Source organism: Sinohyriopsis cumingii, chromosome 1 (genome assembly GCF_028554795.1).
Source record: "Sinohyriopsis cumingii isolate HCF-2022 chromosome 1, ASM2855479v2, whole genome shotgun sequence".
Lineage (NCBI taxonomy): Eukaryota > Metazoa > Mollusca > Bivalvia > Unionida > Unionidae > Sinohyriopsis > Sinohyriopsis cumingii.
This window is the reverse complement of record NC_142961.1, coordinates 96,562,545-96,586,753: the sequence shown is the minus strand read 5'-3', so window position 1 is coordinate 96,586,753 and position 24,209 is coordinate 96,562,545. Positions and strand designations below refer to the sequence as shown.

Genomic DNA, 24,209 nt, shown 5'->3' with positions numbered 1-24,209 from the left:
AAACATAATTTACTAAAAACTGGCTTTCTAAATTGAATACATTCCTGATCACATTAATATTAGGAGAATATGTAATAGGAGGGAATGCTGAGCATCATACCTTTGAGGTAAAAATGACCAAATTCCCTGCATGAAGAATAAGCCACTCTCTGAACCCGAGAGAGCAGCACAACTATACACTGATAAGAGGAAAATAATGAATTCTTCTTTACTCATAACAGTTCTGAGCAAATGCAGCAAACACACTAAACTCATGCCAATGAGGCAGTTGTGCTCATGTCGAATGTGTCTAGTGGTCATATGGGCAACATAAATTGGACCCATCAAATTTAATTTTGTCTCTGCAAAGCTTAATTCTAGATATAAAACTTAAGCAGATTGACTGTGCATGCCACCACCAGTTCTTGTTATGGCTCATATTGAAACATATGTTCAATTGGAAGCTTGCAGCAATTGCTCTAATCTCATGAGCTTAAATTTTCATAAGGCAACTCTGATCTGTTGAGACTATGGAGTATGATGAGAGTATCATCGACTTCAGCCACAATATTAGTGCATAAGGGGTTTATAACCTCTTTTCTGGCCTTCACTGGAAGAGGCATCCGCTTGTTCTACAACTTCTGTATGTGCATTTCAAGTAATGCTTGAGGGCATCATTGCCTCTCAAAGTATCCATTGAAGAGAGGGAGCTAATAATGACACTGACTGCCCGCTGGTGAAAACTATTCTAAGCAACACAGTCTGGTTGCATCAGTATGAACTGGAGATAATTTGGGTCCACTAAAAGAGCATGACACTCATTCATCTGAATGTCAAAGCTAGAGATAACATAAAGCCTCTATTGTAAATCTCACAACCTTGTGTACATATTATTTATCACCATGCACTGGTCATATATAGTACATGTGTAGTTTGAAAATAAAGACTGGCATTTTTACATATCCATTATCGAGCTGCAATAATCCAATAGACTGCAGATACATCAAAGTATTCGATCTACGGTTACTTACCTAATTCACTGAATCTTATCTATGTACAGGTAAATGTTGCTAAATGATCAGATACCTCTAGTCCTTCATGGGAGTAGCCAAAGTGTTTACATCAAATAGCGCAAGACACTTTCCAATTGGTTAAGTGACATGACATCACGCAGGTGTTAAGTCAATTCCCTTTGTACATTCTTCGATGTGTATCTGCAAACAATATAATTCTGATCCAAGTTGTTCATAATGTGTAAAATAATAAACAACAAATTTTGTATGCTTTATATTGAATTTTGTTTATAATCCAATAATAATTAAGTACCCATACTATCATTTCATTTTCTAAAGTACTGAGTGTGTGTGTGTGTGATTTTGATTTTTAACGTAGCTTTAACAATTTTTTCAGTCAGGTCACTAAGATGTCTGCAATGTGGCAGTTTACAGTGATGTCTAGCACTGGGGCATCATGCTGCAGACCTGTAGCATGATGTCCCACCCAGTCACATTATCCTGACACCAGGCCGACCTGTCCTAACACTAACCTCTTAATGCTGAATGCCAAGCAAGGCAGCTGTTAGTACCATTTTTGTAAGTCTCTGGTATGACTCGGCCGGGGATTGAACCCACAACCTCCTGCATCTGAGGTGGAAGTTCTAACCACTAGGCCACTGGAGCGGTCTCTAAAGTACTGAGAAGTTGCTTATTATTACTGTGGATAAATATTTTGAAAACACATGTAGATTATAAAATTATCATAGGCAGGTATATAAACAATCACCTGTGGCCAAAAAAAAGAGATTGGGGAAAACAAATGGGAATGCAAAGGACAAGTGGAAATCATGGGTAAACAAGAAATTGTGGTCTCTTAAGTGGTATAATTTTATTTTCTGGGATCCATTCAATGTTGAAAATCCATCCTAAATATTTGCATTACAAGACCATTTACATTCAATGGATGACATGAATTGTAATGTCCATTAGGTAACAAATGATGTCATTTTTCCCAAGTAAGATTATCAAATATTATAAATAATAGTTCATGCATATTGATTAGGATAGATAATAACACTTTTAATTAAACGAATTTTTGCTCCTACAATATTATTTTCACATGTTCTCATTGGTGGTCACATATTGGAATTCATTTAGTGTTATTGTGCAGTGCGCATCGAGAAATATACTGTACTAGAAAAGTTTTTATTGTGTTTTTACCCATGTTAATGCAGTAAATTTGTCTTCTTTACTCAATACCTCATGATTTCCTAATTTATGAGTAGAAAAATAGCATAATGCTATGAACATTCATACACCTATAAAATTCCAACACTGAATTTCATTGTATCACTTTTCAATTGATTTGCATATGTTGAAAGATGTGACCAATAGCATAATGTCGAAAGTTTACCTTAATTTACTTTTCAGATAATTATTGGTTCTGGGACATATTACTGTGTAACTATCTGACAATTTTATAGTGATGTATGTTTAATGCAGTTTTTCAGCATCTGTATATGTAATAAACTTTAAACTAAAAGATATTGCAAATGGTTTCATTTTTATTTCTTGTGATTATTCAATTATTGCTTCATGAACTATCTTCAAGACTTTTGTGAACATCAAATGCTATTTTCGGTCAATAAAGTCTATTAACTGATTACTTTGTCAATTGAAGGAGATTTTCTGCCACACATAGTCTGTATGATGGTAGCTTTTGCAAGGATCCAGCTAAACAATCAAATTAACTTACACAGAGTCATGTCAAAACCCACCAGTGGTTCCATTTACAACAGGATGAGATTTTTGCCTATTCAGAACAAAATGGCAAGTAGGTCTGATAGATCTTTTTTTGGATCAATATCTCTTTTGCCATGATGGCTGAAAGTGTCAGATATCATGGATATATAACCTTTTACAGTAACCGAAACAGCTAGAGGATAAAAAAAAAAATCAGCCAGCTTTGGGAACAAGGCACTCAAAGGGATGATGTTGTTGACTTGGCACCAGTTCCTGAAACTATGCCGCTTTCCCTTGTAAATCTTCAAAGTGGATGGCCCTCTAGCTTGCAAGATTATCTCCACAATCAAAGATTTGAACTACCTTTATTTGTAAAACTTGTCCAACAAAATCCAAGCATGACAGAAGACCTGGTCTGGAGAGAGTAGAATAAAAGTGACCATGGTGGCTCTGAGCAGGTTTGACTTTGCTGAGGTTTTTCTGGGAATATTTATAAATTGAGTAGATCATTGATCCAGCACTTGTTCCACCTGACAGGATTTATCAGAATCAGTTTGCAGTTCTGGCTTCTCATTTTCTGTATTATTTTAAGTACCATGATGGTGGGGAGGCTGGTGAAAACACAAAACCCCACCCAACTGATTGATAGTGCATCCTATGGCCAAGGCTTGCAGGTCTGCAGGGATAAAGTTGGCAGCTTGTGGTTCTAGTCTCCTAGACATTTCAACTCCAAGACATTTTGAACCCAAGACATTTCAACCCCAAAGACAATTTGGCCTGGACATATTGACCCCAAGGACAATTCAACTCCAACACAACTTGACTCAAACTTAATGTTTTGTGTTTATGTGTGGGTCATATAATAGTGCAAAACGGTCTATAAACTGGATAAAGAAGATCAGTCAGATGATGAATACATAGGTGTTTTGTTCTGTTCTGACAGGGATTGCTACAGAAAATATGAGTGTTCTGAAGGATTTAATTCTATGAGTGAAAAGAAGAGTAATTTTACATACATACAGTGGTCACTCAATATACATAAATTAATTCCTAGTGAGCGTCCTATAATCTGACACTATTTCATCATTATGAGATTGTGCCTTGTTTGGTTGATCTCCTCTACCAGAAATGTTTTAAACAAATAAAAATAATGAGATTACACATCAAGCAGTACTTTGGCATGATGTCCAAAAACTCAGATTATAATATGACAATGCACTGTTAATTAAGATGGTTTGTCAATATGAACAAAGAGTTTGTGTATCTAACAACAGAAAAATTCCAGTGCATTTCATATCAAGTTTGCGGCTTCATTTCATGTTGCATCTGAATTTCTTTACTCAAAACCAAACGTATATATAAATTTAAACAGTCAATAATGTCGGGGAAAATAAATCGCCCAATGGTATATTCTGTTGCCAGTAAGGAATATAAATCACAATTTGTGACATTGGTGATGCCCTGTGTGATCCCTGAATAAACATTTTACATGTTGTTTTCGTATTTTTAAGAAGAAAAACTTCTTTCCACAAGTACAAGAAAAATACATACATATGAAATTGCAGGAGCTATGCCTAGATTGTCTTGTATTAGAATTCATACACAATCTCTTCCCCAAAAATGATAATAAACTTTTTACACGTTACCTTTTGTACTTTTAAGAAAGAAAAATATTTTCATGGATTAGAAAAGTATATGCATATGAAATTTCAGAAGCCACACCACAACCATGTTATACTCCTATCCCTCGATAACTCACGCACATCAGGATCCAAAAACACAGACTGCACTAAAAGCAAGGGCATGAGTTACTGAGCGACCTTCAAAATACCTGCTAGACATCCATAAAAACACTGGGTTGTTGGGGGGGAATGGGCTGTTTAATGGCTGAATCTTCGTTTTATTATCGAGTTGAGAAAAATTATCAGTAAAGCACCTTTTCTGATGAAGTTGTTTGTTATTCTCTATAAATTACATTAATTTTCAAAATGTCCAACATCTGAAAGATCGATAACATGATTGCAACTGGTTTCAACAACCAAACATGGTTCGCGAAAACATTCATGTATTACATCACGGCTTTTTGTCTTGCTGATTAGTCTGGTTCCCGGAATGATGTACAGTAGTATTTTGTGAAAGGAGTCTATGAAGCAGGGAACCAGACTAACTGTTTATACACTACCAAACAAGATTCCTTTTTATCAAAAACATGCAACATTTATTTCATGAGATAATCATCTACATCAAAACTAAATTTTTGTATTTTTCAATATTGATGCCGTGATTTCATTGCAAGTATCGGTGAAACTTCTTATCATCCTTGAGGACATCCCTAAGTGCAACTTCAGGAATTCTCTAGAACTTGTTTTTCCCACAATGGTCCATATCTGTGAAGCGAAGCTGTTTATTCTACGAAGTACTCATTTTGTTTGGTTGCCTTGCTATCTTTAATCACAATTATGACTAAGTAGGTGAATTTATTGTAGTTTAATTAGATTATGTACCCAATAAAATTGATCAGTGTTCAATTGATCAACTGAAATTAGTTACCGAACATATGACCGGAGCCGCTGTTTCTTAAGCATGTAGGATTTGCATGCCTGTTAACTTTTTTTATTCCACCTCCTTTATTTGAGTCAAAAGACGTAATTACCATGATAATATAAAAGGAGGCCTGCTTTTTATTTAGTGCATCAAGACAACAAATGCTTCTGCTTGTACAATATCAAAACATGGTGGGTACTTAATTAGGTTCTCAAAGAAACACTCATGGACATAGCTGTTACTGTAACAGTAGATTAACACATCTTACGTTTAATTACAAGAGGACAAATTGCATTTATGATTACACTTAAAAGGAATTAAAAGATAGAACTAGATCACAAATTTCAATTGATAATAAATATTTTATTTAATTGGTATTTATTTATTGAAGTACTGCCTCCACTAGGAGTAAGTGACTCTTTCATTGATTGAAATGTCCTCGAATATCGTTAACTGTGGTGTACTAAGAATGTTGTTTAAAAAGAAAATGTAACAAATTATATGACTTCTTATTAAAAGTTGATATGTCATAATGTTGATCAAAATTTTCTGGTCATATCTACTGTCTTCGATGATAAAACTAGTGATATATATCTAAGTTTCCATTACCAATTATGATCAGGATTTTCTTCAAGTTCAACAAATACTTATCAATTTTGGGGCATTTTCTGGTTTAAAAAATGTCATCCATGCCTGACACCATGTTATAAGTGGGTTCATGAGTTATCATGGTGCAAGTTATAGAGGGAGTGGTGTATCTGGATTCGTGTTATAATGAAGCATGCTATAGCGGTGTCACAAAATACTTGGTGATCCAAGGCATAGATTCCCAATTATGATTTTATGGCAAGCTGATAAAATGGCTAGTAATGCTAGGTCTAACATTGAAGAAGTAATCGCAATGTTATATATGAACTTCAATTAGGCTTGAAAGACATTCTTGTCAACTTAGTTGAACAGTCATATTCACCACAATGTCCTTATGTAATACCGGAAGCTCAGTGGTTTCAATTCCAGTGTGACAAAAACATTACTGGTAGTCGGCTTCCCAAAAAGAAAGCCTTAGAATTGCCCAGGTCACTGTTGGTTTTGTTTTGTTGGCTTTAACCATTTTTCAGCACATGATAGGATAAGCAATGTGGCCAGTATGTTCTGTTGTGGAAAAATCTGGGAAGAACCAGCAACCCAATGGAAGCTACTGGCAAGCTTTCTCCCATACCCATGAACCAAGACTCAAATTCACAAAGACAGAAGTGATATGTTTGAGTGATCTGTCAAGGCAAGTGCCTTAGAACACTCAACCATCCCCCTCCCTGACAGATGGTATAATATTTCCTTATCTGACAGATGGTCTAATATTTCCTTACATTTGCCAACTATAGCAGGAGGGATGTTCGACTGATGACTGATGTTATAGGCCTGGCTCACAGTTGGTGGTGGCAGGCTTTCAGAACTCAGGAACACAACACGTATTTTCAAGACAAATACTTTACAATTGAACTAGAGTCAGGATCCAAATGTTATGTTACCAAAGATATCCCCACACATGCTGTTGGTTATTCTCAACATGGCTTTTGTCAATGTATGTGTAGAACATCTTAGGAGGCATGGCCATCATATCTATACTAAAAGTTACACAGGTCATGCATTTGCATTTACTGATATAATTTTAAAAATTAATTTCAGTCTTAAAATTTAATCTTAATATAGTTCTAACACAAAGTTTATTCAATCATTAGTTTTTAATGGTCTGCATTATAAACTTACAGATGAAAATTATTGATCACTGTGGATGTATACAATGGCAGTTCAGCATTATACGGGTCAAGAAAGTTGATATTGGATTAAACTATTACTAATGCAGGGAAAATCAATTTTCAATCACGTGAAGAAGAAGTTGTGTGCATTTTCTTCATTCATCTCTTGTAGGGATGTTCAGCTAAAAATGAGATAGAGGAGTAACATACAATATTTGTTAAGTACGTTTTAACTTCTATAGAAGATATTTCTTCAAAATTATAATTCAGCATAGTGTAAAATTCAACTAAAATAAATCTGAATTTTTTACAACAACGTTTCTACTGTCTTTTATGTATATGATGGAAAATATTTCTACTGAAAAAATAGGTATTATGTATAAACTAAAATATAGGACACAACATGATGTTCGTCCATCGGTGTCGATGAGGAGCATTCAATGTCATCGATTCATTGGGGGTGGGTTTAGAGATGGCTGATCAGTCTGGTCGGGGACATGGATGTACAGGTCGCTGACTGGGAGTTGTGGAACTGCTGTTCATGAATTTGCACAGATCACGTTTCTCAACTGTGTCCACCAGTCTTTCCTGCTCAAAGGCTGCTGCACTGACATTGACTTGACTGTGCTACGCAGATCGATTAGCAGCGACATTCTCCCAGCTGTCAGGATCAATGCCTGCATTCTTCAGTGAGGCCTTGAGGGTGTCCTTGTACCTCTTTTTTTGACCACCGTGAGATCTCTTGCCCTGCTGTAGCTCTCCATAGAAGACCTTATTAGGTAGGCATTCTACCAGCATGTGAACAACATGACGAGCCCATTGCAGTTGTGCCTTGCACAGCATGGTGTGGATGCTTGTCATGCCAACCTGAGTGAGCACCTCTGTGTTCAATACCTTGTCCTGCCATCTGATTTTCAGTAGTTTTCTCAGAGAGTTCATATGGAAGTGGTTCAGTCTTTTAACATGGCAGCTAAACACAGCCCAGGTCTAGCAAACATAGAGGAGGATGAGGAGAACAACCGCTGTGTAGACTTTTAGTTTGGTGGCAAGCTTGATGCCTCTCCTATCCCAGGACACAACATACCATACTTAAGATATATACAAAGTTACACAATTACCTCCAATTTATTGGACTCATCTGTTGTTTTTTGTGGGGTTTTTTCCTGCAGGTGTTTTTCAAGGTTTTGTTTATAAATTACAACATTGTAACATCTCTATTTATGTTTGCTGTACAACTTAACAACAGGCATTGTCCCTGTTACATCAGAGTGTGACAGAATCTGGTTTAAATGGGATCATCCCCTTGGGTGGCTAAATCTAAAAATGTCGACGTACGTTATCATTGAATTTGCTGTTAAGCATTTCTCGAGGAATTTATACAATAATCTTCAATGGAATTTTGATGGATAAGTAGCAAAATAAAGTGATTAAATGCAATTTAAAGGTATGTGTAAACAAATTCTCCAAAATGACCCCTATAGCTGTAAAACTGTCTTGGAGCATTTACATGATCTGTGTGATTTGTACTATAAGTGTATTAATAAATAAACCATGAAGAAATGTACTGATGGTTGAGCTGACCAGCTATGGATGACAAGAGAGTACGTTGGACAGGTGGATGGATGACAAGAGAGTATGATGGACAAGTGGATGGAGTGTACTGTTTTTGGCTGGTCAGCTCTGGAACCACTCATGTAGAAAGTGCAATAAAATAGACATATCATCAGTCAGTTACCATGATGGTTGCACATGCCATGGCCGTGTCAGCCTGTATGTGGCTTGGCTCGCCAAAGTGACATATGATCACCAGACATTGGGTACAGCTTACTGCATGGTGAGCCAGGGTGGCATTATATGATCACCAGACAATGGGTACAGCTTACTGCATGGTGAGCCAGGGTGGCATTATATGGCTTGAAAAGATGTTGGTCCAACAAATACCCCATGCACACAGACTTATGGGCTCGACAGTTATTCTTGGATATTTGGGGGGGAGGAGGGGGGAACAGACATTCCATGGGTTGCCTAGAAATGGGGTGGGAACAGCAACTTTGAAACCCTTTGTTCATAAAATTTGCTGTATATAACTGTTGCATTTAGCATCATATGTCTAATCCTTGATGGCGAGTGAGAACCATCATGATTCCATCACTATGCTAGCAGCTGATGCAATCTTTCGGTGAAGGCTCAAGACTTTGCTCTACAATGCACAAAACTTCATGTGTCTCTTTTTGTTTTTGATGCTATTTTGCAACACCATGGAACAGATTTTTTCCATCCATAATGTCCACACACTGCATGTTGAGGATAAGAAATAATTTATGCAAGTGAGACAAATCTCATGTGTGTCCTCATTAACTTTATATTTCTTGCTCTTACTGAATTTCACTGTCAATATTTAATTGAAAAGACCAATCAATATTGGAAAATAACAATTGAAAAGTGTTACTTAAATGAGTGGAAATATTTATGCAGTGAGGACGAATAAACAACAGACAACATACCTTGCTGGAGCACAAGCTCTGAATAAACAACATTCACAACTGCCCAAAAGTCAGTTACATAAATATGAGTCACAAATAAAATATAATGACTACCACATGCAGTAAAAAAGCTTAATACCCAGTAATATACTGATTTTATGGATGGACAGATTCAAATCAAGAAGATAAAAACTGGATTTTGACAAGTCCTACAGGATTATGTTGCTAATGCTGAACAAAAGCATAAAATTTGAACCACCTAGAAGTGGTAAAGGGGAGGTAATGGGTAAAAGTTTCTTCCATTGATCTATGTGGATATGGAAAAAGACAACTTTTTTTCCTCTTTGGTAGGGCTGCAATAATGTTAATATGATTAGGGAATGTATTCAAATTAAAAATAAGGCTTTTCTTCATGTCTATCCGTTTGGCCCATGTTATTTATTTTAAAAAATTGTTTGTCTTTGATTGTAGATAGAGAAATAGTTAATTTCCTAATTTAAAAATAGTCACAAATAAATTTTTATGCAAGTAGTAAAATTGTAAAATCAACACATTACCATCATCTGGTCATTTTTTGATCCATGTAAGAGCATGTAAGGTTTGGATTACTCTTTAACTTTCATCTTTGGTATCACATACTGAATTTTATTTACAGTCAAAGTAAGGATAAGGAAACATGTACCTGTAAGTAATCATTATGCATTCCCTAATAGTTTCGCTCTCCCAAAAACAAACAGTATATTTTGAATTTTAAAACAAATACCATAATCAATGAATTCTTGTAAACAGTATAGTACTGGCAGATATATTTATGTTATGATTCATCTGCATATAGATATTTATGTTATGATTCATCTGCATATAGATATATTTATGTTATGGTTCATCTGCATATAGATAGATATTCGTGTTATAATGAAGCATGCTATAGTGGTGTCACAAAATACTTGGTGATCCAAGGCATAGATTCCCAATTATGATTTTATGTTTCATATTTCATATTTATGTTATGATTTATCTTTATGATTTCATATTTATATTATGGTTCATCTGCATATAGATATATTTATGTTATGATTTATCTGCATATAGATGTATTTATGTTATGATTCATCTGCATATTATTTACATTAGATTAAATAATGAGTACAAAGTTAATGCTAATTCACTAAACTGAGGTGAGTGATTTTACAGGGATAACTAAAATCCCAGCCATCACTAATCCATTGTGATGGTAAAACTTTGTATTGGTTGCTATCAAAACAGTTAATAAGTGGTCATGTGTCACATGTGTCAAATAAAATGTCAGACATCATTCCCTTTCATGGCTGATTGATCTGTTTGTGTTAAATGAATACCTACCAACATCTGGTAAATGACAAGGTAGAACAAATTTTGTGGCAGCATGTGATATATATTTTTAGTTATTCAAGACAAAGATCAAGAATGTTCATCAATATATCATGTTCTTACCTTTTTGGAAAATATGGTTTGAAGTGAAAATTCCAATGTTGCAAATAAAGCACTCATGAGACCAATCAAATCAAATGAGATTTCTGTTAAAGTGGCTATAACAACACCACTTATGATGGGCACCAGAGACAGGTATACCTGCAAATAAAAATACAAATGATTTATCAAGAAATTAGTGTGCTATTATAATGTGCACTAATGATGCACCAAGTAGTAGATACATAATTATATTGAGAGTCCCAATAATGTTGTGTGTGTGTGTTTTGGATTTTTGTAATAGCTTTAACAATTTTTCAGTCATATCGCTAGAATGTCTGCATAGCGGGCGCTGTGACATGGATAAATCCTCCCAACCTGCCCAGTTACATCCCACCTAAGGAGATGATGTTCCACCGTGTCACATTATCCTGACACCAGGTTGACCAGTCCTAACATTAACCTCCTAATGCTGAGTGCCTAGCGAGGCAGCTGTTAGTACCATTTTTAGAAGTCTTTGGTATGACTTGGCCAGGGTTCGAACCTGTGACCCCCCATACCCAAGGCAGATGCTCAAACTATTTGGACACAGGAGTGGTCCCCAATAATGTTAAAAGGGATTAGACAAATCATGTACCCAGAGGTCATCAGGTTACAAGAATAATGGGTCTGGATAATGAATTCAATTGTTGTTGTTGTTGTTGTTGTTGTTGTGGGTTTTAACGCCATTTTTCAGCACATGATAGGCTATGTATGGCGGCCAGTATTAATGGTGGAGGAAGAACCCGGGAAACCTCTGGGAAGAACCACTGACCCACGAGAAGCTACTGGCAAGCTTTCTCACATACCCACATTGGCTGAATCCTAGACTCGAACCCATGCAGACAGAGGTGAGATGGCAGTGATCTGTAAGGGAGAGTGCTTTAGACCACTCGGCCACTCGGGATAATGAATTCAAACAGACCAGTATATTAATACATGATAACATAACTTGATCAAATATTATTTTATTTTGTTGAACAAAACTCTTAAAACAAGTCAAAGAAGAGTTATAACTGACTCGTAATGAGCTGAAAGGGTTTTCTTCACCTAAATATTAAAGCACACCCACTGGAATGCTGAAGTTGAGGTTCTTTTTCAGATAGGATGCAGAGCTACTATCAGATTTTGAAATTCAACAGACCCTGATTATTGTGCACAGTGAATCAGTGAATAAGTGAATGCATGAATTTGACAAATATCCTTGACAAGTGCATGTAGTTACTTCAGTACATTCATATGAAATATATGTAGATGTATAGGGTTTATTGGTAAATCAGTGGAACCAAAACAAAGGGGTTTTAAAAAACAAGAAAAGAAATCAGTTTTTGTGTGAAAAATGTTTCACTGATAATACCTGCCCAATCATGACACCTCAGGACCCAACCATTACCTTGCTAATCCAGTCTTCTAAAGAAAAATATATAGTTATAAAAGCTAAAAGGTGCTTGCCCACAAAATAATCAGACAGAAAGATCTCTTGATAAATATACTGAACCCAAATCCCATCTATACCTCTGTTACTATAGGAGTGGAATTTATATTCTCCTTAGGTGGGATGAATTTGGGCAGGTTGGGAGGATTTATCCATGTCACAGTTGGGTAAGTATTGCTGAAAAAGCATATTTAACTATGAAAATTATTTCTTCAACTCTTGAGAAATAACTTAAGCTGGAGTAGTGACTCCATATGCCTTGATGTGGCTGACCCGGAAAATTTTCCATCTAGAAATATGGCACCACCAAGAAGATGCCAAGCAACTTGGGAAGGTAGAAATGTTGCATTACTGTTATAGGTCCCTTAAGTTCAAATCAAACCATTTGGGATATAAGAGTTCAGAAATGTCATCTCTGACCTCCATTCCATGGTTTGATTTAGGGAACAGTTACACTGCAATGACCATTGCAAATGACCTAACCTCATGAGCCAAAATGCATCATAAATTCATTTGATCTTGGATTAACTCTCTGTATGCAGAACAAATAACCAGGCTGATAGAGCCTGAGCTGAGATATTGACCTTTTCCCTCTTTCAAAAGTAAAATAGATGAGATCTCCATCTTTGAACCACCTAGATTCATTTTAGGTACTACTTAAAAGCTTTCACTGGGTCCTGCAGATGGCTCTCAGGTGAATGGTCCAACATAGAAAGTGGTTTCACCATAAAAGATTGATTGCAAAGTAGCTGAAACCTGTTCTTCACACAGATGGGATGGGGCCATAATGAACAACACCGAACCACCCTGTTGATAGTTTGGGTTGATAAACAAGCCATTATTATTATTCCAAGCCATGTACTTGTGGGAATGAGACCCTGTTCATATATATTTTGGGTAAAACTCTGAAATGGTACTATAATGGATTTGCCAGTGTTGGCAAGAAATCCAAGGAGGAACAGATGTGAAAGAAGCGTGCATCTTGATCTGGACTTTAATTTATCTGTTGCTTAAGTAGAATCTTGTCCAGATTATTGGAAATTATTAATGAGGACATGGCTGTAAAGAGCAACAAAATTCGGACTGATGTTTCAACCAGAGGGACGTGCCCTGAACTGGTATAATGAGTCCCTGAATGTAATCAGTCTCCCTTTTAAATGTTTCTGACAACCTGTCTGGGAATTTCCCACTCTGAACCAATGTGCCTGAATAAACAGGTTGAGAGCTTGATCTATAACCAGTCAAAGAGTGCCATTGGCCTTTGGTAGCAAGAATCATCTAGAGTAACCTAAAGGAGTTGAAATGCTGCAGATTGTCCATCTCTTGGGACATCTGTAATGAAGGTAAACACATGTCTAAAGGCATTGCAGAATACTGTGTATCACTCAAGGAACAGTGATGTAATGACTCCTATTATTTTAGAAAAGTTGATTTCCTTTGAACAGGATATCAAGGGTGAGATATGTTCACTCCTGCATGCTTGCCTTAGAAGACCCTTCCTGCTCTGTATCTCCTCCCATATATAAAGGAAAAGAGCATGCCTCTGGATATTCATGAAGTCTGCATCTTAGGTGGTCTATTGTGATCCTGGGAAGGTTGTCTATTGTGATCCTGGAAAGGTTGTCTATTGTGATCCAAGAAAAGTTGTTTATTGTGATCTAAGAAAGGTTGTCTATTGTGATCCAAGAAAGGTTGTCTATTGTGATCCAAGAAAAGTTGTCTACTGTGATCGAAAAAAGGTTGTCTATTGTGATCCAAGAAATGTTGTTTATTGTGATCCAAGAAAGGTTACATGACAATCACCCAGATAACAGAGCTAAAGAGAAATGCATCTCAATACCATAATAATAATGGCTGCAGTTATAGCATTATGTCAAGTGGCTTCTGAGCCACTTTATTACAGTGTGAGTCACATGAAAGTATTGATTCTACAGCACACAGCTATATGTTCAGATTCTGGAAAAAAGATAGTCATCTATTAAGTCTGCAACTTGAACACTCTACGACTTGTCTCCTGTATTGGTTGGTTCAAGAACTGACAATAAAGCTTGTGAGTGTGAGTTACATGGTATCAGGCTGACATGGACTGGACTGTAACATCACTGTAGCAGGTACATTAGTGGTAAGTCTTAATGGACCATGAAGCTGTATGACTAGATTGTGGGGCCTGGTTGGTTGAGTGGTCTAATGTGCTCAACTTGACCAGTCACTGCCATCTCACTTCTGTTGGTATGGGTTCAATACTCAGGGCTCAACCAATGTGGGTATGTGAGAATGTTTGCCAGTAACTTCTCAAGAGCAGGAGGTTCCTACTGGGGGTTTTCTGGGTTCTTAATCTACCAGTTATACCAACCATAATGAAATAAGGCATTAAACCCAAAACAACACTGGTTTCTGATAGCAAGGACCATAAAAACCATGGACCCCAAATAGGTTATGGACTGCACTAGTTCTGTAATGGTACCTGTGTGCTTTGGCATATAACCAGAAACAGTGGCACAACACTGGTCATAGACCAACATGGGTCCAGACCAAGTGATTTGTGATGCTGAAGTCAGTGTTATGGTGCTAGGGCAGGACACATGATATTGGATCATTGTCACCCATCCCTTAGGCATAAGAAAAGGCCATATTGTAATGTGTGCTAACTGTTTAGAATCAATAGTTAGATGGCCAGTCTTGATGAAACAGAAGCATCATTTCCTTCTTTTGGTGCCAAGGTCATGCTGCCTTTTGCTAACTGTACTGTTCATTCTCTGGGATCTGGGACTGCAACACTGTCATGTCAGTACCATAAATAAGTTATGAAAGGTCATGCTGCAGCCATATACATTAGTACCAGGCCTGCTAGGGCCTGTAATAAGTGTGGATGGTTTCATGGCTATAGATTACCCCGTGTCTGTAATAGCAACTGGGTACATGCCACTAAAATGGCCACTGGATAATTATGGCACTATACTGGATGTCTCTTCCCTACACAAGTATGTGCATCTGTGATAGAAACTGGGTATGATGGCACTAAAGTGACCATAGCTTTACCAGGAACAGTTTTTTTCCCTCTGAGTGCTGATGTAAAGATGCGAGGATGTGAGTTTACATCATCATAAGCAGTTCCCTCAGGCATATCTGTAGGCTAAATCGAATTTGGTATTGACCATGAGTAATCTATATCTTATGGCAGAATCTTGACACAAAAGAGCCATCATTTCCTTCCTATTTATACCAGGTTCATGATGGTGGGACAGATTTGGGGATATTGAATCCCACTAACTGGTAGACAAAGATTTCCACATTTGACACTAAAGATAAGATTGACTTTGGCGTTGACCTCGTTGGACCTGATTCAGATGGTACAGTCTGATTGTGACACAACACAGAAATCTTATCTTCCATAACACTGTCAAGTATCTTATGCTGGGACTGGTTAGTGGGTATGTGAGCCACATAACAGGTCCCTGCTTGTATTGTGCAAGACAGTATTTGAGTGGGACTGGCATGCTCTCAATCTGGCTTGTATCTGGCAGGCAGAGATGACTGGCCATCATGCACCTGAGGAGTCACATGATCAGGCCTACTGGTACTACAGACAAAAATCTTGTTTAGTTGAAGTCTGTGAAGATGGAATTGTCCATCAGGAATTTATGACGGAGGCAGGTGCAGCATTGATGCTACTGACATCCTCATCTCTCCAAATGCGTTTATCCACTTTCCCTCTGTTTAGATTGTTTGATCAGTACCGTAGACAACCGATTCTCTGTCCATACAGTGCATAGTGACATGCATTTCCTGAGTGTCATCCAATACATGCTAAACATGTATTATGGTTATTGCCCATGTCCTTCAGGTGTTTACACTGCTTGCATTTAGTTCAAACCATATTCTACACCCTTTAAAAAAGAAATACAAGAGGTAATATTATACAGGTATAGCCAGCAAAACATCACTTTATTGAAACTAGCAACTAATGCAGGTAACTACAAAAGGGTGCCTAACATGTTTATTTGATAGTTCTACAATCAATACAAAAAACTCTGTCTCATATAGAAAGAGCAAGAAATAGTTGGAAATACATGTATAGATGGACTATACAACTACTTCTCCAAGATGAGAAATTTTTCAAACTTGTACAATAGCAGACTAGAAGAAACTCTTGATGTCAGTTTGTGAGGTCTCTCAAGAGGGTATGATACCTAGCATGAGCAGAAATAGTAACTGAGGTATTGATGGGTTTTTGAAGTAAATCCCTATATCAAGGGAAGATCACTCTGTCTGACTGCCACCTATGTGTGCAGACAATTTAGAGCTTTTATAGCTAAAACTTTTAGCCATGGAGGGCTTGATTCTCCAGGTTGTGGTCACACTCCTAAGGTATTATGAGTAAAATCCTCAAAAGCAAGTTAAATATATTGGCCAATTCCTCTAAATGGTCTTTACATTATTATACTTACCACTGTGGAGGTGACAATTTTTGTTGTCATTAGACTGATTTATAGTGACATACTTACTTAAACATTTCACCTGTCTTAATGCACTTTATGTTTAACTTTTTTTATGATCCATGGTTACAATGACTGAATGAATGGACAGTTTATTCATTAGCATTATATATCATCTTAGATAAATTAAAAACTATCTACAGCTGAGATATGTAAGGGGAAAATATAAACAGAAGTACCAAATTGGTAAATTCTGATAAAAAAGCAGCATTGAATACAAAATATTCAGCTCAAAATGAATGTCTTTGGATATATAAAATATATCTTAAAATTTTTTCTTCATTTTTAGTTTCGTTTTTCTGATATTTGCTCTCTGGTACGTAAAAACTACAACAGAAGTCTTATCAAACTTGATTCAAACAATACAGAAAGAATGGGAAATTCAGCGATATGACATCAAACTGAAATGTGACAGGAGACGTATAGAATTCAGTGAACATTATCTCACATCAATCTAAATACACATGTACTTATAATTAATATTTCTGACGGGCACCAAAATGAAGTCATGTTCAATCAACTTTCGGAAATACCAATCAAATTAAAGCTTTCATATATATGAAAGTTAAAAATGTTAATGGGAGCATGTTGTTACCAATTATAAATCTCATTAACATGAAATACATTGCTCTGTCTGACAGACTTATAAAATTAACCTGACCAGGAATTCCAAAGATCACCATAACATGGACTTCTATCAGTACCTGTGAAATCTCCTTGTCACAGATCTCAGTTTTAATCAGAATATATCCCATATATATTAACTATGAACTCAGACTGTATCCCATATATATTAACTAACTCAGACTGTATCCCATATATATATTACCTATGAACTCAGGCTGTATCCCATATATATTAACTATGAACTCAGACTTTATCCCATATATATTGACTATGAACTCAGACTGTATCCCATATATATTAACTATGAACTCAGACTGTATCCTATATACATTAAATATGAACTCAGACTATATTCCATATATATTAACTATGAACTGGGTAAAGATACTTACCGGCAGTGTTTGTTTTTCTCCAAAAAAGAGCCTTGTTATTATAACTGTAAACAGAGGCAAGGTTGCCTTTACTGCAGTGAGAAAGAAAACAAAATGTACATAAATTTTAATTAAAAAAAAAAAACAAATGTAGAATTTACGTTTACCACATTCATTTACTTTATTCTTATTTTCTCCTTCTTCTTAATATTATTATTATTATCACAAATAACTGGATATTTATTTATTGAAACTTTAATTTGATGCTTTTGGATTGAGAATTGCACGATACCATGCCTGTCTGTATGTTCAACTAAACATGCATTCACAGCATGAAAAAAGAGATGTAATATATTTTAGGTTATGAAACCTGGGTCATGGTCAAATATAAGGGAAGTGAGTTAGGGCTAGGGGTAGGATATGTAATAAAATACAAAAGGATCTCCCATGGGACCCATGGAATTCACTCTAATTTATGTTATCAGCATCATCAGGTTAGGACATCATGCTAACACACCAAGATATAAAAGTCAACAAAACTCTATTAACAAACCAGCTGCCTGAGACAAGAAAATGGTGTGATCCAATTAAGTACCCAATACCCATTACACAATTAAATTCCTTTGTTTCTGTTATGCACTAGGGGAGATTGGCAATCAGCAAAGATGACAGATTTCTGCTTATGCTTTGGGGGATACTAGTAATCAGCAATGACAGATTTCTGTTTATGCATTGGGGGATACTGGTAATCAGCAAAGATTAGAGATTTCTGTTTATGCATTGGGCAAGAGTGGTAATAAGCAAAGATGAGAGATTTATGTTTATGCATCGGAGGATATTGGTAATCAACAAATATGAGAGATTTCTGTTTATGCATTGGGGATACTGGTAATCAGCAAATATGAGATTTCTGTTTATGCATTGGAGGATATTGGTAATCAGAAAATATGAGAGATTTCTGTTTATACATTGGGGATATTGGTAATCAGCAAATATGACAGATTTCTGTTTATACACTGGAGAAATTGGTAATCAACAAATATGAGAGATTTCTGTTTATGCATTGGGGGATATTGATAATCAGCAAGGACGAAAGATTTCTGTTTATACATTGGGGAGAGTGGTATTCAACAAAGATGAGAGATTTATTTTCTAAAGTCTTTTTACAGGCACAATTTTCTTGTTAAGGTTATTCTCACAAGGAAGTTCTGTAACTGATTAGTGCTCTTGCTAGAACGCTCACTGTTGTAGATTGATTTTTCCACAATATTTAAATTTTAAAATCTCAAAATTGTTTTGTCCCAATGTGTTTCTATTGTAATTACTGTGGATAAAAAAGAAAATAAAGGTATTTTGTAGAGTATCTCAAAAGTACAGGAAAGGGTAATGTATCTATATTTTTTCCCTTTATTCTTCTTTCACTAAAAGAATGCTTTTATTTTGGTATAATCAGGATTTCTGCATGGAGTTTCAACTGATATTTAATTCATATAACATGGCACATTTAACTTTCAATGGTTCAATGCAAGTTTGTTGATATGCTCATTATTTGACATAGAGAAATCTTATGGTACCATTGATCATTTTTACCTAATATAAAGAAGCTAAAAACCATTATCTGACCACAGACAGCAGCAAGTGGATATTTATGGTACTTTTTCTTTTAGTGCTATTATTTGATATGGTGGTTTCCCCAGGGACTGATACTCTGTCCATTGCAGTATCTGTTATGTTAATGATTTGATTGGAGCTCTTTGTACTAAATCATATTTATGTAAGAAATTTTGTCCAAGTAAAATCATGGATTTTGTGGATTCAGGAGAAAGTTTGAATTTATTACAGTAATGTTTCCCCAAAAGTAACCAAAAATATAACATCATAAATTGGAGAATTGTTACAATCAGTCAGTACATGTATATATATGACATGTAACAATCACAAAAGTAATTGTAAGAAGTGACTCCTTTTTCTCTGACACAGGTGCTACATTTGCTAATCTCCAATGCTTCTAATCACTGCAAGGAGATATAAAATATCAGGTGTTACATTACCAGGTGACATGGGTGACTAAGTCACCTACAAATATGTAAACTCTGCTTTATTCTGATTGGAATGTGAAAATGACTTAACCCTGTGATTTTTTAGCAGTAAATTGAGTGACTGTACTTCTTGAGAAGCTTCCTTGCATTAGCCAGGTTAGTTCCAGTGTTGTATTGTAGCTCAAGGTGAAATGTAGGCTTCAATACATCACATATTTGGTGCTGATATAAACTGTGCTGGTATACAAACTTCTGCACATTCACAGCCATGTGTTTTGATAGTTGACTGACTATTAACCCTTTCCCGAATAATGTGGCAACTATCACTGTTTGAGTTTGCGAGTTACCCTTCGATGATAAAAACATACCAACTTGTGTTTTGCAACTTAGCAAAAGTATGTAAATAGCAATTTGTATTTTATGAAGAGAATCAGTAAAATGAATATTTTAACTGCTGCATGTACATTATTCTCTTCACAAAATCAGTTTTAAGTGGTAAGTAAACCTGTCATGGGGAAATAATGTTGGACATCACTGTTTCTGGGAAGTACCACATGATTAGATTGTCTATTTTTTTAAACCATTGGGCAAATATATTCAGGAAAATATACAATCCCTAGAAAGCAGAGTCTAAATGTATGTTGTTGAAGATTTAGCTTTTAAATGCAATTATGCAGGTCAGAAACATACAGGACAATGCTATGTTAATTGTGGAATTCAAGATGCACTGTAAAGTCAAAGTTATTTTCTGACTATACTCATCTTTAAGAAAATGCAAAGAAAAAAATAAACAGTGAACAAATACTTGTAACCAATGCCCAATGTTATTATAAGCATGTAGACAAATAATAAAACCATACCTTTTCAAACCTAACTTGGGACTGTTGCATCTATAAAGTAAGTGGTTACATCAAGATAATCCTTATTTCTAAAAACAGATGCACCTACATGTTGGCTATGTTGATTCAATTGGAAGACAGGTTTAGTTCATTCATATACAAATTTTACTTCTTCAGTGTGTCATCTATGGATAGTTACAGTAATGTTTTATCAGCAACAAAGAAATTAGGATGAACAGTATTAGTTTTGTATATGGACATAGTACCGGGTTTGTTCCAACAAGTTTAGAAATCTTTTCAAGTGCCATTTTATAGTAAACTTTCAGAAAGTAAAAAGAAATCTTTATTAAGGGTAGATGATTAAGCATTTTGACTAATTTGCAATTATAATATACTGTAATCCAGTTACTCAGTTAAAATTCATTACAATGTATAGCTTCTATTGGTTTTTAAAAAAGTCATTTGGACAAAATACACTGCGTATAAATATATGTTATAAACACATTCCAAATGTATTTTTAATATACATACAACTAAGAAACTTTTCAACTTGTAAATAAAGTATTGCTTAAAACCAATGTTAAATGCAAATATGCAAACTGGGAAACTGAGAGCTTAATTCAATTAAATGAAACCACACACATACACACACACACACACATATATTGCATTCGTTGCTTTATTTCTACTTCTCCCTATTCAGTTCTCAATCTCCCTGTCCTGTCCAAAAGGGGAAGCTGCTTCTCCCTAAAATTCAAGTCTAGCTTGACCCCTGAGTAGGAAGCATAATTAATATTTAATTGAGTGTGTAATTATTCAAAGTAGATGAGGTAAGTCTGATGTTTTCGATTGATTAGGACCTACTAAATCAATAAACTTCATTGACGCTTCTGATTGAATATGACCTACCAAAACATCCAACTTCATCCATGCTTCTGACAGAATATGACATACTAAAATATTCAACTTTATCCATGCTTCTGATTGATTAAGACCTATATAAAACATTCAACTACATCCATTTTTCTGACTGTTTAGGGTTCATTGAAACATTCAACTTCATCCACACCAGGATAAGATAATCTGAGTATTACTAATGATTAGTTCTGGAATCTGAGGTAAACGTTCAGATCCTATAGTCCAGTGCAAGGCTTAGGTTTGTTCTCCATAAAGGAACAATCATTTATAGGTACTTTTAAGTTACTGGCAAGTGCCCTTATTCAATTTCATTTTGACAACGCATGCCTGTCAAGGTACTTTTATAAAATACAAAGCATTCAAGGATGATTCCAAGAAACCCCATCCCTATACAGGGCATTCTTCATTGTAAAATGAGTATTTGGGGGTATTATTAACATATTAATCTCCCAGCCCTCATCACTCATAAATCTGGTTGCAATTTATTTTCAGATTTTTCTTTAATGCTGATGAAAATATTAATATCTTATTATTTATATAATTTTGTTTGTGCTTTATAGAGAAGTTGACTTTGATAGTGGAAGTGTTTAAATTTGCTGTTGTTCCTGGTTAAAACAAATAAGCTTTTTATGACAAATCCTTAATATCAAACTACTTATCTCTTTATTCATTTAACACAATATAAACGTGTGGCTGCATTATAATAATTCTGTTTGTTACTTGCAGGCGGTACTGTAATAATGTTTCAATGCTCATATGGCACCATTAATTTCATACTGATTTAATTTAGTAGTGTTTTAAAGGATATAAATCTTGGATTTACCAAAACTGACACAAATCAAGTCCACAAACTTGAATACTAAATATGAAAGCATGAAACAGATTGTCATAAAAATGTTAGCATCAAACATTATCAATCTCAACCACTAAAACTGCTAGTCAAAAAAGTTGTTCTTAATGTAACGAATATCTGTTGCTATGAAAATGAGCTCTCTTGTCAGCCTGACTTGTTTCTATTTTTAACGCCTGATGGGTCTTATATAGTAATTAAAGCCACAATGGAAATAAGTAAATGTTTATTCCTTTAAAGTTTTTGTTATTCCATGTATATTTTCATATATACCATTTTCCTTCTACTTTATAAATGACGATAACAAAGACTAAGACATCAAGCTATTCAAATCAATCCTAGTTTCCTTTGACTCTTCCTAGCCCATTCAAGTTATTTTGACATTTACGCTGGAGTATCAAATATCTAAAACTGGATAGGAAGGGGCCAGAGAAAACTTATACCATGTTTGAATGTCAAGCGTAAGCGGCTTCCAATAGCTTACCCGTGTGTGCATATGAAACCGACACTTTCCATATGCTGACCTGGGATAACACTGAAGACACGAATTTCCCTAGAGACAGGGGTATTATCATGGTTAGATAGTATCTTTTCGGGATATTGCCTCTTTTGGGAACCCCAAGAATCTTGAGTATTGGTCCAAGGCAAATGCAAGCCGAAGTCAGCTGTACCATCGTTAACGTCATTGGGTATGGAAATTCATTCAAAACCATTTTGCCAATTACATTTCCGCTCGCACTACTGAAATACCATAACAAACAGACTAAAATTAGCTTAACTGCGTCCAGCGTATCACTTTTGTTCATTTGCAACCGGTAACACTTCATGGACTATAAAAACGTACCAAATGTGTCAAACAGATGGTAAGAATTAATAACAGGAAGTGTACACGTTTCCACATACGACAAGGACTGATGTAGAGGCGGAACTTGATTGGTTGATTTATATTTGTACTAATTCGGGCACACGCATTTTGAAGAAAGTATCGTAACTCTTCATATTTAAGTATTGTGTACGAAAGGTCTTTTAATTTATCTGATGCAACGTTTTATCTATAAAAAAGTATCCACACATATCGCTGGCTGAATATTAAATTGTGTAGATACGGATTATGCCACAGGGGCTCGTATCGTTCCGTACGGGGCCCCGAGTGGCCTAGTGGTCTAACGCGCTCTCCGTTACGGATCACTGCCATCTCACCTCTATCTGCGTGGGTTCGAGTCTGAGATTCGGCCAATGTGGGTATGTGAGAAAGTTTGCCAGTAGCTTCTCGTGGGTCGGAGGTTCTTTCCAGGGGTTTTCCCGGGTTCTTCCTCCACCATTAATACTGGCCGCCATGTATAGCCTAGCAGCAGAGGGGGCGAATCGGACATTTTGTCCAATCGTCATTTGGCTTAATTAATACCTTCTGCACTCAGCGGATCCAGCGTCGTCAGCGCCGGGTAAAAAAAAACAACGTCGTCGTCGGGGGGGGGGGGGGGGTAAATCGAACGTCATTTGGTTTAATATACCTTCTGCACTCAGCGATCCCAGTGTCGTCAGCGTCGGGTAAACATAACGACGGCCGCGTCGATGTCATCGCCCCCTCTGCTGCTAAGAGGCTATTTACAATTTAACCGAATATTTGGTCAAGTCCGATACGATA

The 24,209-nt window shown here is 36.0% G+C and overlaps 1 protein-coding gene across 4 annotated transcripts in view; it reads right to left on the bottom strand.

The window, feature by feature from the left end:
- Nucleotides 1-23,457, bottom strand: part of LOC149807390 (solute carrier family 35 member E1 homolog) — a 43,576-nt gene extending 20,119 nt beyond the window's left edge. For all 4 annotated transcript variants that reach the window (XM_089966146.1, XM_089966154.1, XM_089966163.1 and 1 more), the window contains exons 1-3: nt 23,049-23,457; nt 17,940-18,010; nt 10,975-11,112 (exon numbers count right to left, since the gene is read on the bottom strand). In XM_089966146.1, the coding sequence (XP_089822272.1) occupies nt 10,975-11,112; nt 17,940-18,010; nt 23,049-23,391 (552 nt within the window). In that variant the 5' untranslated portion in view covers nt 23,392-23,457. The remainder of the gene's footprint in view (nt 1-10,974; nt 11,113-17,939; nt 18,011-23,048) is intronic.
- Nucleotides 23,458-24,209: the final 752 nt, after the last annotated feature.